This window comes from Scyliorhinus torazame, chromosome 4 (assembly GCF_047496885.1).
Source record: "Scyliorhinus torazame isolate Kashiwa2021f chromosome 4, sScyTor2.1, whole genome shotgun sequence".
In the NCBI taxonomy this organism is placed as follows: domain Eukaryota; kingdom Metazoa; phylum Chordata; class Chondrichthyes; order Carcharhiniformes; family Scyliorhinidae; genus Scyliorhinus; species Scyliorhinus torazame.
The window spans coordinates 333,179,758-333,194,328 of NC_092710.1; the positions used below are offsets into that span (position 1 = coordinate 333,179,758).

Genomic DNA, 14,571 nt, shown 5'->3' on the forward strand with positions numbered 1-14,571 from the left:
CATTTTGAACACCACAAAGGACACAATGTAATCAGATCTATGAGATGAAGTCATGTCAAAATGAAGACTTCGTTGGATTAGACTATTTAGATCAAAGTTTCTTTTTACAATCAAAAGAAAATAAGAGTTACTTTACAATAACATCAAAAAACTTAATTGTTAGAAAGCAAATATAAACCTCGAGACCAGGGCAGGAAAGATCAGATTCAGAACCAGAGCGACAACCAGAGCTCAGAGGGAGAGAGAGAGAAGCAGAGAAGGAACCAGCAGCTAGACTCAGATCACAATCAGCTCGGCCATGGGAAATGGACAGGGCAGAGCAGCCAAACTAAAATAGCTAAATACATCTAAAGAAGACCAGACTTTAAAGAAGATTGATTGTCAAGTTGGGCCTGAAGGTCCCTTCAACCAACCTGAAGGATCCAGAAGCAAGATCTTTTTACTTTACTGTAAAGACAGTGATTGCATCTTTTAAAAAGAGAAAAAGAAATATAATAATAAAATAACTTAAAAGTTTTAACCTGAAATAGTGGTTATTCCAAAGTCTACTTTACTTACTTAGCAATGCGGGACACAGGATCAATGCTACTAAGTGGTAAGTAGATGAAATCTTCGGTGAAGTTATGGGTTATACCGGGGGATAACTTGAAAATATAGTTTGACCTGAATAGCACCCACTGAAGCCTGCATCGGAGTCGGTGAGTGAGAATCCCTGATCATCATTTAGAATGTCGGCCCTTTTTGGTATAGGGGTCTTCTAAGAATAGTGGTGAGTTTTCAAAAACACGCTCCACAAGAAATGGCAGGAGCGGTTCGAGGAGATGGAGAATCGGTTGAGGCAGAAGAATTTGCGGACTCTGGGCCTCCCGGAGGGGCCGGACGTGGGGGCCTATGTGGTCACCATGTTGAACTCGCTGATGGGAGAGGGGTCCTTCCAGGGGCCCCTGGGGCTGGAAGGGGCCCATAGAGTGCTGGTGAGGAGGCCCAAGGCTAACGAGCCTCCGCGGGCGGTGCTGGTGCGGTTTCATCGGTTCGTTGATCGGGAGTGTGTGCTCAGGTGGGCCAAGAAGGAGAGGAGCAGCAGGTGGGAGGTTCGAATATACCAGGACTCGAGTGCGGAGGTATCGAAGAGGAGGGCCGGGTACAATCAAGCGAAGGCGGTGCTGCACAGGAAGGGGGTGAAGTTTGGCATGTTGAAGCCGGCGCGACTGTGGGTCACCTACAAGGACCGGCACCATTATTTTGACTCTCCGGAGGAGGCGTCGGCCTTTGTTCAGGCCGAGAAGTTAGACATAGATTGAGGGTCGGGATGGGCGTTTGGGGACTGCGGTTGATATGTTACTTTTTGAGGGGGGGTCCTTTGCTCTTGGTTTCTTTTTCTTTCTGTTTTTCACTTTCTGGTCGGTGAGGGTGGTTAGGGCGGGTTGGGCACTGTTTTGGTTGGGTTGGTCGGGGGGGCTCTTGGAGGGGGGTAAGCAAATGGAACAGGTGTGGACGACCGGCGGTGAGATGGGGCCCCACGGGGGAGGAGGAGGCCCGAGTCGGGGGTGAGGGGACTGGGCCTGTAAAAGGAGCTGCGTCAGAGGTGGTGGGGCCGGGTAGGTGGAAAGCGCGGGCTTTTTCCCGCGCTGAAAACTGGAGGGAGCGGGGCCGGGGCGGGGATACGAGGGTTGTTTCCTGCGCTTAGGATGGAAGGGGGAGGGGGGGGGGGGGGGGGGGGGGGAGGATCGAGACGGGGGTCTGCCGCCGTGGGGAACGGGCCGGGCGTGGGGTGCGGGCGCGTGGCTGGCCGAGGAGGCGTTATGTCTAGTCAGCGGGGGGGTGGGTAGTCCCCTGATCCGGCTGATAACCTGGAATGTAAGGGGACTGAACGGGCCGGTCAAGTGGGCCCGTGTGTTCGCGCACCTGAAGGGGCTGAAGGCAGATGTGGTTATGCTCCAGGAGACACACCTGAAGGTGGCAGACCAGGCAAGATTGAGGAAAAGGTGGGTAGGTCAGGTGTTGCATTCGGGACTGGATGCCAAAAATCGAGGGGTGGAGATCTTGGTGGGAGGTGGTGTAATTCGAGGCGTCGACCATTGTGGCAGACAATGGCGGTAGGTACGTAATGGTAAGTGGTAAGCTGTAGGGCGAGAGGGTGGCACTGGTCAATGTGTATGCCCCGAATTGGGACGATGCGGGTTTTATGCGGCGCATGTTGGGCCTGATAATGGGGGAGACACGGTGCTGGATCCGGCACTGGATCGCTCCAGGTCTAGGACGGGTAGGAAGCCGGCAGCGGCTAGAGTGCTGAGGGGGTATATGGACCAGATGGGAGGGGTGGACCCTTGGAGATTTGCAAGGCCGGGGGGCTAGGGAATTTTCATTCTTCTCACATGTCCATAAGGCTTATTCCCGAATCGACTTTTTTTATTTTGAGCAGGGCGCTGATAGCGAGAGTAGAGGATACCGAGTATGCGGCAATAGCCATTTCGGACCACGCCCCGCATTGGGTGGACTTAGAGCTGGGGGAAGAGAGGGACCAGCGCCCGTTGTGGCACTCGGAGGTGGGGCTGTTGGCGGACGAGGAAGTGAGCGAGCGGGTCCGAGGGAGTATAGAGAGGTACCTGGAGGCCAGCGATAATGGGGAGGTCTGAGTGGGGATGGTATGGGAGGCGCTGAAGGCGGTGGTTAGGGGAGAGCTGATCTTAATTAGGGCCCACAAGGAAAGGAGGGAGCAGGGGGAGAGGGAGAGGCCTGGTGGGGGAGATGGTGAGGGTAGAGAGGAGGTATGCAGAGGTGCCCGAGGAAGGATTGTTGAGGAAGAGGCGCAGCCTCCAGGCCGAATTCGACCTGGTGACCAGCAGGAAGGCGGAGAAGCAGTGGAGGAAGGCCCAGGGGGCGATTTACGAGTATGGGGAAAAGGCAAGCCGGATGCTGGCGCATCAGCTTCGGAAGCGGGACACAGCTAGGGAGATTGGAGAGTTAAGGACAGGGGAGAGAGTGAGGTGCGGAGTGGGGTTGGCATCAATGGGGTCTTCAGGGACTTTTATGAGGAATTGTACATGGTCCGAGCCCCCACGGGAGGGAGGGGCCACTTCCTGGACCAATTGAGGTTTCCGAAGGTGGAGGAGGGACTGGTGGCGGGATTGGGGGGCCCGCTTGGGCTGGAGGAGCTGACCAAAGGGAGAGGAAGCATGCAGGCGGGGAAGGCACCGGGGCTGGACGGTTTCCCGGTTGAATTCTATAAAAAATATATGGACCTGTTGGGCTCGTTGCTAGTTATGACCTTCAATGAGGCACGGGAGGGTGGGCTTTGCCCCGACGATGTCCTGGACACTGATCTCCTTGATCCTGAAGTGGGACAAGGATCCCCTGCAGTGTGGGGCTTACAGACCGATTTCGTTGCTAAATGTAGATGCCAAGGTGCTGGCGAAGGTCTTAGCCACGAGGATTGAGTGCCGCAGATCATCCACGAAGACTAGACGGGGTTCGTGAAGGGGAGGCAGTTGAACGCGAATGTGCGGAGGCTTTTGAACGTTATCATGATGCCGGCGAGGGATGGGGAGGCGGAGATAGAGGTGGTGATGGACGCTGAGAAAACCTTCGATAGGGTAGAGTGGGGGTACCTGTGGGAGGTGCTGAAGAGGTTCGGGTTTGGGGAGGGGGTTTGTCAGGTGGGTTAGGCTGTTGTATGAGGTCCCGGTGGCAAGTGTGGCCACAAACAGGAGGAGGTCAGAGTACTTTCGGTTGCACCGAGGGACGAGACAGGGGTGTCCCCTGTCCCCCTGCTCTTCGCACTGGCGATTGAACCCCTGGCTATGGCACTGAGGGAGTCGAGGAACTGGAGGGGGTTGGTGCGGGGTGGGTAGGAGCATAGGGTGTCGCTCTATGCGGACGACTTGCTGCTATATGTGGCGGACCCGGTGGGGGGAATGCCGGAGGTAATGAGGATCCTTAGGGAATTCGGATATTTTTCGGGGTACAAGCTCAACATGGGGAAGAGCGAGCTGTTTGTGGTTCACCCAGGGGACCAGGAGAGGGGGATTGGCGAGCTCCCACTAAAAAGGGCGGAGAGGAGCTTCAGGTATTTGGGGGTCCAGGTGGCCAGGAGTTGGGGGGCCCTGCATAGGCTTAATTTCACAAGGTTGGTGGAGCAAATGGAGGAGGAGATCAAGAGGTGAGACGTGTTGCCGCTGTCCTTGGCGGGTAGGGTGCAGTCAGTCAAAATGACGGTGCTCCCAAGGTTTTTGTTCCTGTTCCAGTGCCTCCCCGTGTTTATCCCGAAGGCCTTCTTTAGGCGGGTCAACAGGAGTATAATGGGGTGCGTGTGGGCGCGAGGGACTCAGAGGGTGAGAAGGGTGTTCCTGGAGCGGAGTAGAGATAGGGGGGGGCTGGCGCTGCCCACACTCTGTGGGTACTATTTGGCTGCCAATGCGCAAGTGGGTGATGGAGGGGGAGGGGGCTGCATGGAAGAGGCTGGAGACGGCGTCTTGCGTGGGTACGAGTCTGGGGGTGCTGGCAACGACGCCGCTGCCGTTCCCTCCAAGGAGGTATACCACGAGCCCGGTGGTGGCGGCTGCCCTCAAAATCTGGGGGCAGTGAAGGCGGCACAGGGGGGGAAGTTGGGGCCACAGTGTGGACCCTAATACGGGAGAACCACTGGTTCGTCCCAGGGAGAACAGATGGAGGGTTTTCGGGTGGCACAGGGCAGGGATACGAAGGTTGGAGGACCTGTTTGTGGACGGGAAGTTCGCGAGCCTGGGTGAGCTGGAGGAGAAGTACGGGCTCCCCTGGGGGACACCTTCAGGTACTTGCAGGTAAGGGCGTTTGCCAGGCGGCAGGTGGTGGAATTCCCACGGCTGCTGCCACACACAGTACAGGACAGGGTGCTCTCAGGGAGGTGGGTTGGAGTGGGGAAGATCTCGGAAACTTACCAGGTGATGCAGGAGGAGGAGGAGGCCTCGGTGGTGGAGGTGAAAGGTAAGTGGGAGGAGGAGTTGGGAGAGGAGATTGAGAAGGTACGTGGGCAGATGCCCTAGGGAGGGTGAACTCTTCCTCATCGTGCGTGAGGCTCAGCCTCATACAGTTTAAGGTGCTGCACAGGGCACGCATGACCGGGACAAGGATGAACCGGTTCTTTTGGGGTGAGGACAGGTGTGTTAGGTGCTCAGGGAGCCCAGCAAATCACACCCATATGTTCTAGGCGTGCCCAGCGCTGGAGGAATTTTGGAAGGGAGTAGCGAGGACGGTGTCGAGGGTGGTAGGATCCAGGGTCAAACCGGGCTGGGGGCTCGCAATATTTGGGGTCGCAGAGGAGCCGGGAGGCAGGAGGCGAAAGAGGCCGGTATTCTGGCCTTTGCGTCCCTGGTAGCCCGGCGAAGGATTCTTCTTCAGTAGAAGGATGCGAGGCCCCCAAGCATGGAATCCTGGATCAACGATATGGCGGGGTTTATTAAGTTGGAGGGTGAAATCCACCCCGAGAGGGTCGGTACAAGGATTCTTTAGGCGATGGCAACCGTTCTTAGACTTCCTGGCAGAACGGTAGACATTGGTCAATGGCAGCAGCAACTCGGGGTGGGGGGGTTACTTTATTTTTGTTTTTGTTATTTACACTGGAGGGTCTGAGGGGGTGTATTGTTGTGTTAAGTCGGGGTGTTAATGTTAATTTATTATTTATGTACAGGGGGTATGGAGGGTTGCTTTTCTAGACTGTGTTTTGTACTTAACCCTGTTGGGTTCCTTTTCCATTTTGTTATTGATATTTTATGAAAACCTTAATAAAAATTATTTTTAAAAAAAGTTTGATTTTTGTCCAACAATGCAGCACTTCTTCAGCACTGCAGTGGCAGCCTCGATCCTGTGCCCACGCAGACAGTCGGATTTTGACCTGTAACACTGAATAAAAACTGAACAAAGCAAACACTTTACTGTTGTTTGATCAGAACTATATCACCAATATACCCAGGTTTAGAACATAGACCTTAAAGGTGCGAACAAATGCATCTTTTTTTCTTTTACAAAAAGATTTTTGAAATGCTTAGACACTCACTAATGGTTTTATGTTTGACCATTTCAATTAATAATTTTTGTTTTTTGATTAGTTTAAAAAAAAAAGTTGTTTTATTAGGCATAAGCAAGCTTCAATTGATTCAAACGGGAAGGTTCCCCAAGAACTGAGTGCTTAGCCTGTTACTCAGAACTAGTCAGACTGCAAAGGTCACTTTTAAAGACAAGGGAACTTGGATGAATCAAGCTAATGGAGACTATTTTTCTCCTCTACAATAATGGGGCTGCTCCTTTCTGACACATTGAATGAAAAGGGAGCCCAAAAAACTTCAAACTAAACTGCAAGGATTTTTTTTTTTTTAATTGAGAGTACCCAATTATTGTTTTTCCAATTAAGGGGCAATTTAGCGTGGCCAATCCACCTAACCTGCACATCTTTGGGTTGTGGGGGCAAAACCCACGCAGACATGGGGAGAACGTGCAAACTCCACCCAGGAAGTGACCGAGGGCCGAGATTCGAACCCGGGTCCTCAGCGCCGCAGTCCCAGTGCTAACCACAGCGCCACATGTGCTGCTTTCTTCCTGCCAACTGACTGGAAGGCAGACTTTGACTCGCTCCCTTCTTTCCAGTGCCCTTCATCTGGGCCTCCAACATGGGTGACACAGTAGCACAGTGGGTAGCACTGTTGCTTTACAGCTCCAGGCTCCCAGGTTCGATTCCCGGATTGGGTCACTGTCTATGCGGAGTCTGCACGTTCTCCCCGTGTCTGCGTGGGTTTCCTCCGGGTGCTCCGGTTTCCTCCCACAGTCCAAAGATGTGCTTCTTAGGTGGATTGATCATGCTAAATTGGCCTTAATGTCCAAAAAGGTTAGGTGGGGTTACTGGGATAGGGTGGAGGCATGGGTTTAGGTAGGGTGCTCTTTCTAAGGGCCGGTGCAGACTTGATGGGCCGAATGGCCTACTTCTGCACTGTAAATTCTATGATTCTATTCAATGACAAAAACACCAACATGGAATGACCGTCTGGACAAAATGGAGGCAAAAAGGTCCTAGAAACATTTAAGGAAAATAACTGGATACACTGGTGGCGGGGGTCAGGGAATTGGAGGGTCTATCTGGATAGATGAACTAATTTAGCCAAAACAGCCTTCACCTGTACTTATCTTGTGGTTCTGAAGAACAGGAGTAAAGACATATTACAGTAGGAAGAGTTAAGCTCAAAGATTAAAATGGTTCTAGAATGCACTGTACAGCAATAAGGTGCATGGGGCTGTGCACAGTACCACAATATGTATGGTGAGAAGATTGCAATAGAAAAATCATTGTTCATTGCATAGCAGAAGGTCAATACGGTCGCCTGATGATAGAATAGATCCCAACTTGGAAATTACCAAAAGCTTGCTCTTCAAAGAGAGTCATGGAATCTTTATGCCCACTTGAATGGGCATTTTGTTTTAACCCCTCACTCCTATCACGAAGCAGGCCCATAGCACTGCACTAAAGCGTCAGTCTAGATAATGTGCACCAGGGCATGAACATCTCTCAACTCTGCCAGAAAAAGAAAAGCTGGACAGGACAAGGGAGCTCAAAGATGCAGACTTTCCAAAGAACCAGATACAACCAGGGGATAGAAAGGTATTGGGAAGACAGGGTGGCAAGTATTGCTGCCTCCCAGCGCCAGGGACCCGGGTTCATTACCAGCCTTGGGTGACTGGTGCTACGGGTTCCTCCCACAGTCCAAAGATGTGCAGGTTAGGTTGACTGGCTATGCTAAAATTGCCCCTCAGTGTCCAAAGATGTGCAGGTTAGGTGGGGCTACGGGGATAGGCTGGGGGAAGTGGGCCTAGGTAGAGTGCTCTTTCAGAGGATCAGTGCAGACTCAATGGGCCGAATGGCCACTTGCATTGTAGCGATTATGTTCTATGACTGATGTTAAGGGAACAGAGTCCAAGAAGTTGAATAAGATACTGTTCAGAGGAGAATTCAAGGGAAAAGGTGGTAAAGTATTGGGAGTGAAAGAGACTGCGACAGTAACCAGATTTAAAATGAAAAAGTAGACTTGAGAGGCAAATCAAAAGTTTAGTGCCATCTTATAGAGCAATTGTGAACAATTGGTGCAACAACCAAGACAAAGGAATCCTGAAGGGGGGCTTGTAAATCATGGATGCTGGATTCCTTGTTAAACGTGGAGCAGAAACTTTGTTTCAGAGTAGTTTGGAAAATTTGGGTGGATTTTTCAATACAAACAACTGAGAGAAAGCAGTATTTGAAAGAAGGTTTGGAATGGGGGGGGGGGGGGGGGGGGGGGGGGGAGATAAGAAGAGTGCATCATAATCCAACTTTCAAGTTCAATTAAAAAAATGTTCTTTGTTGTTAAAATTAATTAGCAGTCCTGTGTCTCTGTTCTTCCATGTTTTCTAAGAAAAATGTTGTGGTTGCAACTATGCACATGACCAGAATTAGAGGAATTCAGAAATCAGGAGAGTAAACAAAGCACCTAGAAGAGACACAAAACGTTAGGTTGTCTTTCTGGGTCACAGCTCAGTTCTCAGGCGAGGTCCTACCTTCAATGTTATGCTGCCTAAACCCCCTAGGTTCATTACATCTTCAGCATTTTCCATTTCCCTCTCTATCAGATTTCCAAGGTTCACTCTGCTTCTGTTAGCTCAATATTGTAAATTTTAAATCTAGTTTGATCGGTGCGCCCAAGTTAAAGGAGCCAAAAAAGGGCTTTCTCGTTTTTAAACAAACATTGAGTAGCCTGTTGAACATTACAGTTTGGAATTTACAGCTCAGAAATAACCATTCAGAATTGGATCACAATTACCTCCTGTCATTGCCAAGAACATCAAAGAAGCCAACTTCTGGACACGAGTCAGGACTGTACGGACCAACCGTAATCTGTTTATGCAGAGCAACAAACTTCAGTTTCTCTTCATATGTTGGGTGGAAAGCTTTTCCGTCTTTTTCTGTAACGGAAAGATACACAGTTAATATTTTTCTTTTATCATGCGCCTAACCGCACACATAAATCAACGGATCTGCGCACTGTTTTGTTTACATCCTGGCCTTTGCTGGTTACTGAAGTTCACAATAGTTGGAAGGTCAACGTTGAGTATTGTTTTGCAGCTGAGTGGGGTGGTGACAGCACTAGAGTCTGCCTTGGTTCCACAACTAGAAAATGGTTCCCATTGTGCCATCATTGACTTTATCAAGCAGAAACTGGATACGTTTTCACAAAGAGGAAATGGTGGGAGAAGGAATGATAAGATGGTTTGACTGATTCCTTTCACCTCCACTGCAGATGCCAAGATAAACATGGTATTTACTTACATGGTCTTGCCACTGTTCACTACGGGGATAGGCTGGGGGAAGTGGGCGTAGGTAGAGTGCTATTTCAGAGGATCAGTGCAGACACGATGGGCCGACTGGCTTCCTGCACTCTAGGGATTTTATTCCCTAAGGGTCGTTATTTCTAGGCTATCTATTAAATCTCAGTGCCCGCAGTGGAAATTATTCCACATACCTGAAAAAGTCATGTTCGATACTGCATTTGTACCAATGCAGTTTCATGTTCCGGATCAACATACAGGTTCATTTTTGAGTTACTGACATTGATTCATGTTGGAAAGATTGCTGGGCTAGTGCAGTTTCGAAACCACTACCACCCTGTGCAAACAGAAGTGTTTCCTAATTTAACTCCTAATGAATCTGCCTGAAACTTTAAGATAATGTTAAGGGAACAGAGACCAAGAAGTTGGATAAGGCACTGTTTAGAGGAGAATTCGAGGGAAAAGCAGGCAAGTGTAGGAAATGAAAGAGACAGCTGCAGTAACCAGATTTAAAGTGGAAAAGCAAACTTCAGAGGTAAATCAAATGTTTGGTGCCATCTTAATGGAGCAATTGTGAACAATTGGTGCAACAACCAAGACAAAGGAATCCTGAAGGGGGAGCTAGAAAAAGAGTGGAAAAGCAATGTATCCAAGCTCAGTTAGCGGTGCACAGGCAGGTGGGTGAAAGAAACTGGTCCCAGGAACAGGTTTACCCACATTAAGTCAGAGTGTGCTTGGTGATAACAATCACCCCAATAATTGCATTCTGAAACACAACTCACAATTCATCTGAACAATGTTATCTATTGTGCGTGAGCCTGATGAAGTCTCTGGATAATGGTTGTATGTTGCTTTTTTTTTTTAATACCACTTTCTATTTCTCCATCACTCTAGCATTCTCATTCAGCCGGTTTAAAGACAGTTAGGGAGAAACTATTCGCACTATTTGAGGGGGCGCAATCTTAAAGTTTCAGGCAGATTCATTAGGAGTTAAATTAGGAAACACTTCTGTTTGCACAGGGTGGTAGTGGTTTCAAGACTGCACTAGCCCAGCAATCTTTCCAACATGAATCAATGTCAGTAACTCAAAAATGAACCTGTATGTTGATCCGGAACATGAAACTGCATTGGTACAAATGCAGTATCGAACATGACTTTTTCAGGTATGTGGAATAATTTCCACTGCGGGCACTGAGATTTAATAGATAGCCTAGAAATAACGGCCATAAAATTCCTACAGTGCAGGAAGCCATTTGGCCCATTGAGTCTGTACCGACTCTCTGAAAAGAGAACTCCACCCAACACCCAAGCTTAGTCCCCCATCCTATCCCAGTAACCCTTGAGCTAAGCTAAACATCTTTTTTGGACATTAAGGGGCAATTTATCATGGCCAATCCATCTAACCTGCACATCATGAGGCTGTGGGAGAAAACCGGAGCACCCGGAGGAAACTCACGCAGACACGGGGAGAAAGTGCAAACTCCACACCCAAGATCGGGATTGAACCTGGGTCCCTGGCGCTGTGAGGCAGCAGTGCTAACCATTGTGCCGTCCCATTATTCTTGAAATGAACATTCGGGGAGGGGATGGCATTGTGGTATTATCACTGGACTAGTAAACCAGAGACCCAGAGTAATGCTCTGGAGACCCAGGTTCAAATCCCACCACTGCAGATGGTGAAATGTGAATTAATAACAATCTGGAATTAAAAGTCTAATGATGACCGTGAAACCATTGTTGATTGCTGTAAAAACCCATCTAGTTCACGAATATCCTTCGGGGAAGGAAATCTGCCGTCCTTACTCCAGACCCACAGCAATATTGATGCTGATCTGCCCCCTCAAGGACAATTAGGGATGGGCAATAAATGCTGGCACAGCCAATGCCCCATGAACAAATTTTAAAAAGAATGGATTTAAAAATACATATTCTTGAGATGTGGACAGAAATGTTTGACACAAACTTGCGAAGATAGTTTTAAATTTTGCTGCCAGCCCTAATTCTCTGTTAACTGAGTGGCTTGCTCAACCATTTAAAATGACAGTGAAGAGTCAACCACATTGATGTGGGCCAGACCAGGTAGAACAGCAGATTCCCTTCCCTCAAGAGCATGGTTTACCACAGTGGGCTAAACAACTGGCTTGTAATGCAGAACAATGCCAGCAGCGCGAGTTCAATTCCCGTACCGGCCTCCCCAAACAGACGCCGGAATGTGGCGACTAGGGGCTTTTCACAGTAACTTCATTGAAGCCTACTTGTGACAATAAGCGATTATTATTATGGGTTTTTACAACAATTGATAGCCTGTGATGGTGACCATGAAACCAACTTCCAATTTCAGATGTTTATTCATTGAATTTAAATTCCACCAGCTGCCAGGGTGGGATTTGAACCCGTGTCCCCACAACACTAGCCTGGGCCTTTGGATTACCACTCCAGTGACATTGCCACTGCGTCACCATCTCCACCCACTCATGGAGTGATACTAAAAGCTAGACCTGGTGAGGACATTAATGAATTTTTGGCAACAATTTAACGGCTTCTCCCTGACCAATAATTATCTTGCAATCAACATTATTAAAGCATATCTATCTCTAGTCATCAACATTCTGTTTCTGAAGGAGGCGAAACCCCCCGGACTGGAGGCCTGGGTAAATGATATGGCGGGGTTCATTAAACTGGAGCAGATAAAGTTTGCCCTGAGAGGATCGGCTCAAGGGTTCACCAGGCGGTGGCAGCCATTTCTCGACTACCTAGGGGAACGTTAGAGGGAAGACAGACGACCAGCAGCAGCAACCCAGGGGGAAGGGGGGGGGGTTTAGTTTAGTTTAGGTCCAAGATAAAGGGGTTTTGTTACTTGTGTATTGTTAAAAATTTCTGTATTGTTATTGTTGCGTTTGCTTTGTAAGAGGGAAAAATTGTTGTTTGGGGAAAAAAAATTTCAATAAAACATATTTTTAAAAAAACATTCTGTTTCTGGAAACTTGTGTATGCAAATTGGCTGCCACGTTGCCTACAAAGTGGCTCCATTTCAAAAGTACCTCATTGCTGTAAAGTGCCTTATTAAGTCCTGAAATTCTGACTTGCACTTACATGAATTCTCAGAACCATCAGTGTCCGGGAAATAAAACGAGACGATTCACATAATCCGGAGCAAATCATTCGAGTCCCAGATCGAATTCAACTGTCCAATTCATCCGGAGACCCAAAGCATGAAGTTCCACAATGCAATTCAACACTCTAAAATTCATTTATTAGCCATTTGCTAATCCTTAAAAATAGCATGAGATTATCAACAGAGTGGTGAGAGGGCACTGAGCTGAACATTTGTCAAATATCGAATGGAGCCATTGACCTGCCACGCACGCTGTTCAATAGTTTGTTAACACTTTGAATATACAAATTCTTCTGAGAGAGGAAGGAAAAAGAAAAAAAATAAACTATAGAAACCTCTGGATTTTAAGAGAGTAAACACAAAATGTACTCTTAACATGGAATACGGACTTCCGGTTGCGGCTATGCGGAGCTAAGTCGCACATTCGGCGGCTCCCGCAAAAAGGACTTTTGGGCTCTTTTCAGGGCCCCCAACGGCACTTGTTCGACGTTTCCCGGTGTGGGAAGGAGTCTACAAAGCTCCCCGTCAGTATATGGCTTCAACTAGGAGCGGGGCAACATAAAAGGTGGTGGTGGACCCGAAGAAGGTGCGAGGGAAGAAGGACAAAATGGCGGCGTGCGGAGACCAAGCAGCGTGGAGGCAGTGGGTGGAAGAGCAGCAGGAGGGTATCCAGCACTGCTTCAGAGAGATTAAAACGGACCTGCTAGAGCCGATGACGACGTCTATTGAGAAGCTGCTGGAGACACAGACGGCCCAGGGAGTGGCGATCCGCGAGGCTCGACAAAAGATCTCTGACAATGAGGACGAGATCTTAGGCCCGGCGGTAAAGGTGGAGGTGCACGAGGCGCTCCACAAGAAATGGCAGGAGCGGTTCGAGGAGATGGAGAATCGGTCGAGGCGGAAGAATCTGCGGATTCTGGGCCTCCTGGAGGGGCCGGACGTGGGGGCCCATGTAGTCTCCATGTTGAACTCGCTGATGGGAGCGGGGTCCTTCCAGAAGCCCCTGGAGCTGCAGGGGGCCCATAGAGTGCTGGCGAGGAGGCCCAAGGCCAACGAGCCTCCGTGGGCGGTGCTGGTGAGGTTCCATTGGTTCGTCGATCGGGAGTGTGTGCTCAGGTGGGCCAAGAAGGAGACGAGCAGCAGGTGAGAGAACACGGAGGTTCAGATATGTCAAGATGGAGTGCGGAGGTGGCGAAGAGGGGGGCCGGGTACAATCGAGCGAAGGCGGTGCTGCACAGGAAGGGGGTGATTTTGGCATGCTGCAGCCGGTGCGACTGTGGGTTACCTACAAGGACCGGCACCATTATTTTGAGTCTCCGGAGGAGGCGTGAGCCTTTGTTCAGGCCGAGAAGTTGGACACAGATTGAGGGTCGGGACGGGCGATTGGGGACTGCGGTTGATATGCTATGTTTATTTTTGTTTCGAGGAGGGGGCCTTTGTATTGCTCCGGATTTCTTTTTCTTTGTGTTTTTTTCTCTTTTGGGTCGGTGAGGGTGGCTGGGGCGGGTTGGGCACTGTTTTGGTTGGGTTGGCCGGGGGGGCTCTTGGAGGTGAGATGGGGCCCCGCGGGGGAGGGGGAGGCCCGAGTCAGGGGTGAGGGGACCGGGCCTGTAAAAGGAGCTGCGTCAGAGGTGGCGGGGCCTGGTAGATGGAAAGCACGGGCTTTTCCCAGTGTTGAAGACTGGAGGGGGCAGGGCCGGGGTGGGAAGCGAGGGTTGTTTCCCGCGCTTAGAACAGAAGGGGGAGGGGGAGAGCCTATGGATGGGGACAGGAGAGGAGGGTGTGCCACACAATGGGAGGAGTCGAAGGAGAGGCGGGAGTGGCCGGGGTCAGCAGGAATCAGCTGACTTGTGGAAGTGCAATGGGGGGAATAAATCAGCTAAGATGGGCCCTAGCCCGGGGGGGGGGGGGGGGATCGGATCGAGTTGCTGCTGCTATGGTCAAGGAGGAGCTGGAGCGAGTGGGGGGGGGGGTCGAGACGGGGTATGCCGCTGTGGGGAACGGGCCGGGTGTGGGCGCGTGGCTGGCCGAGGAGGGGTCATGGCTAGTCGGTGGGGGAGGGGGGGGCGGGTAGCCCCCTGATCCGGCTGCTAACCTGGAATGTAAGGAGACTGAATGGGCCGGTTAAGCGGGCC

At 50.2% G+C, this 14,571-nt stretch overlaps 1 protein-coding gene across 1 annotated transcript in view; it reads right to left on the reverse strand.

Annotated features, from left to right (window-relative positions):
• Positions 1-14,571, reverse strand: part of acbd3 (acyl-Coenzyme A binding domain containing 3) — an 82,175-nt gene that overhangs the window by 41,276 nt on the left and 26,328 nt on the right. Inside the window, exon 2 of the mRNA XM_072500220.1 lies at positions 8,817-8,958. Coding sequence (XP_072356321.1) covers positions 8,817-8,958 — 142 coding nt within the window. The remainder of the gene's footprint in view (positions 1-8,816; positions 8,959-14,571) is intronic.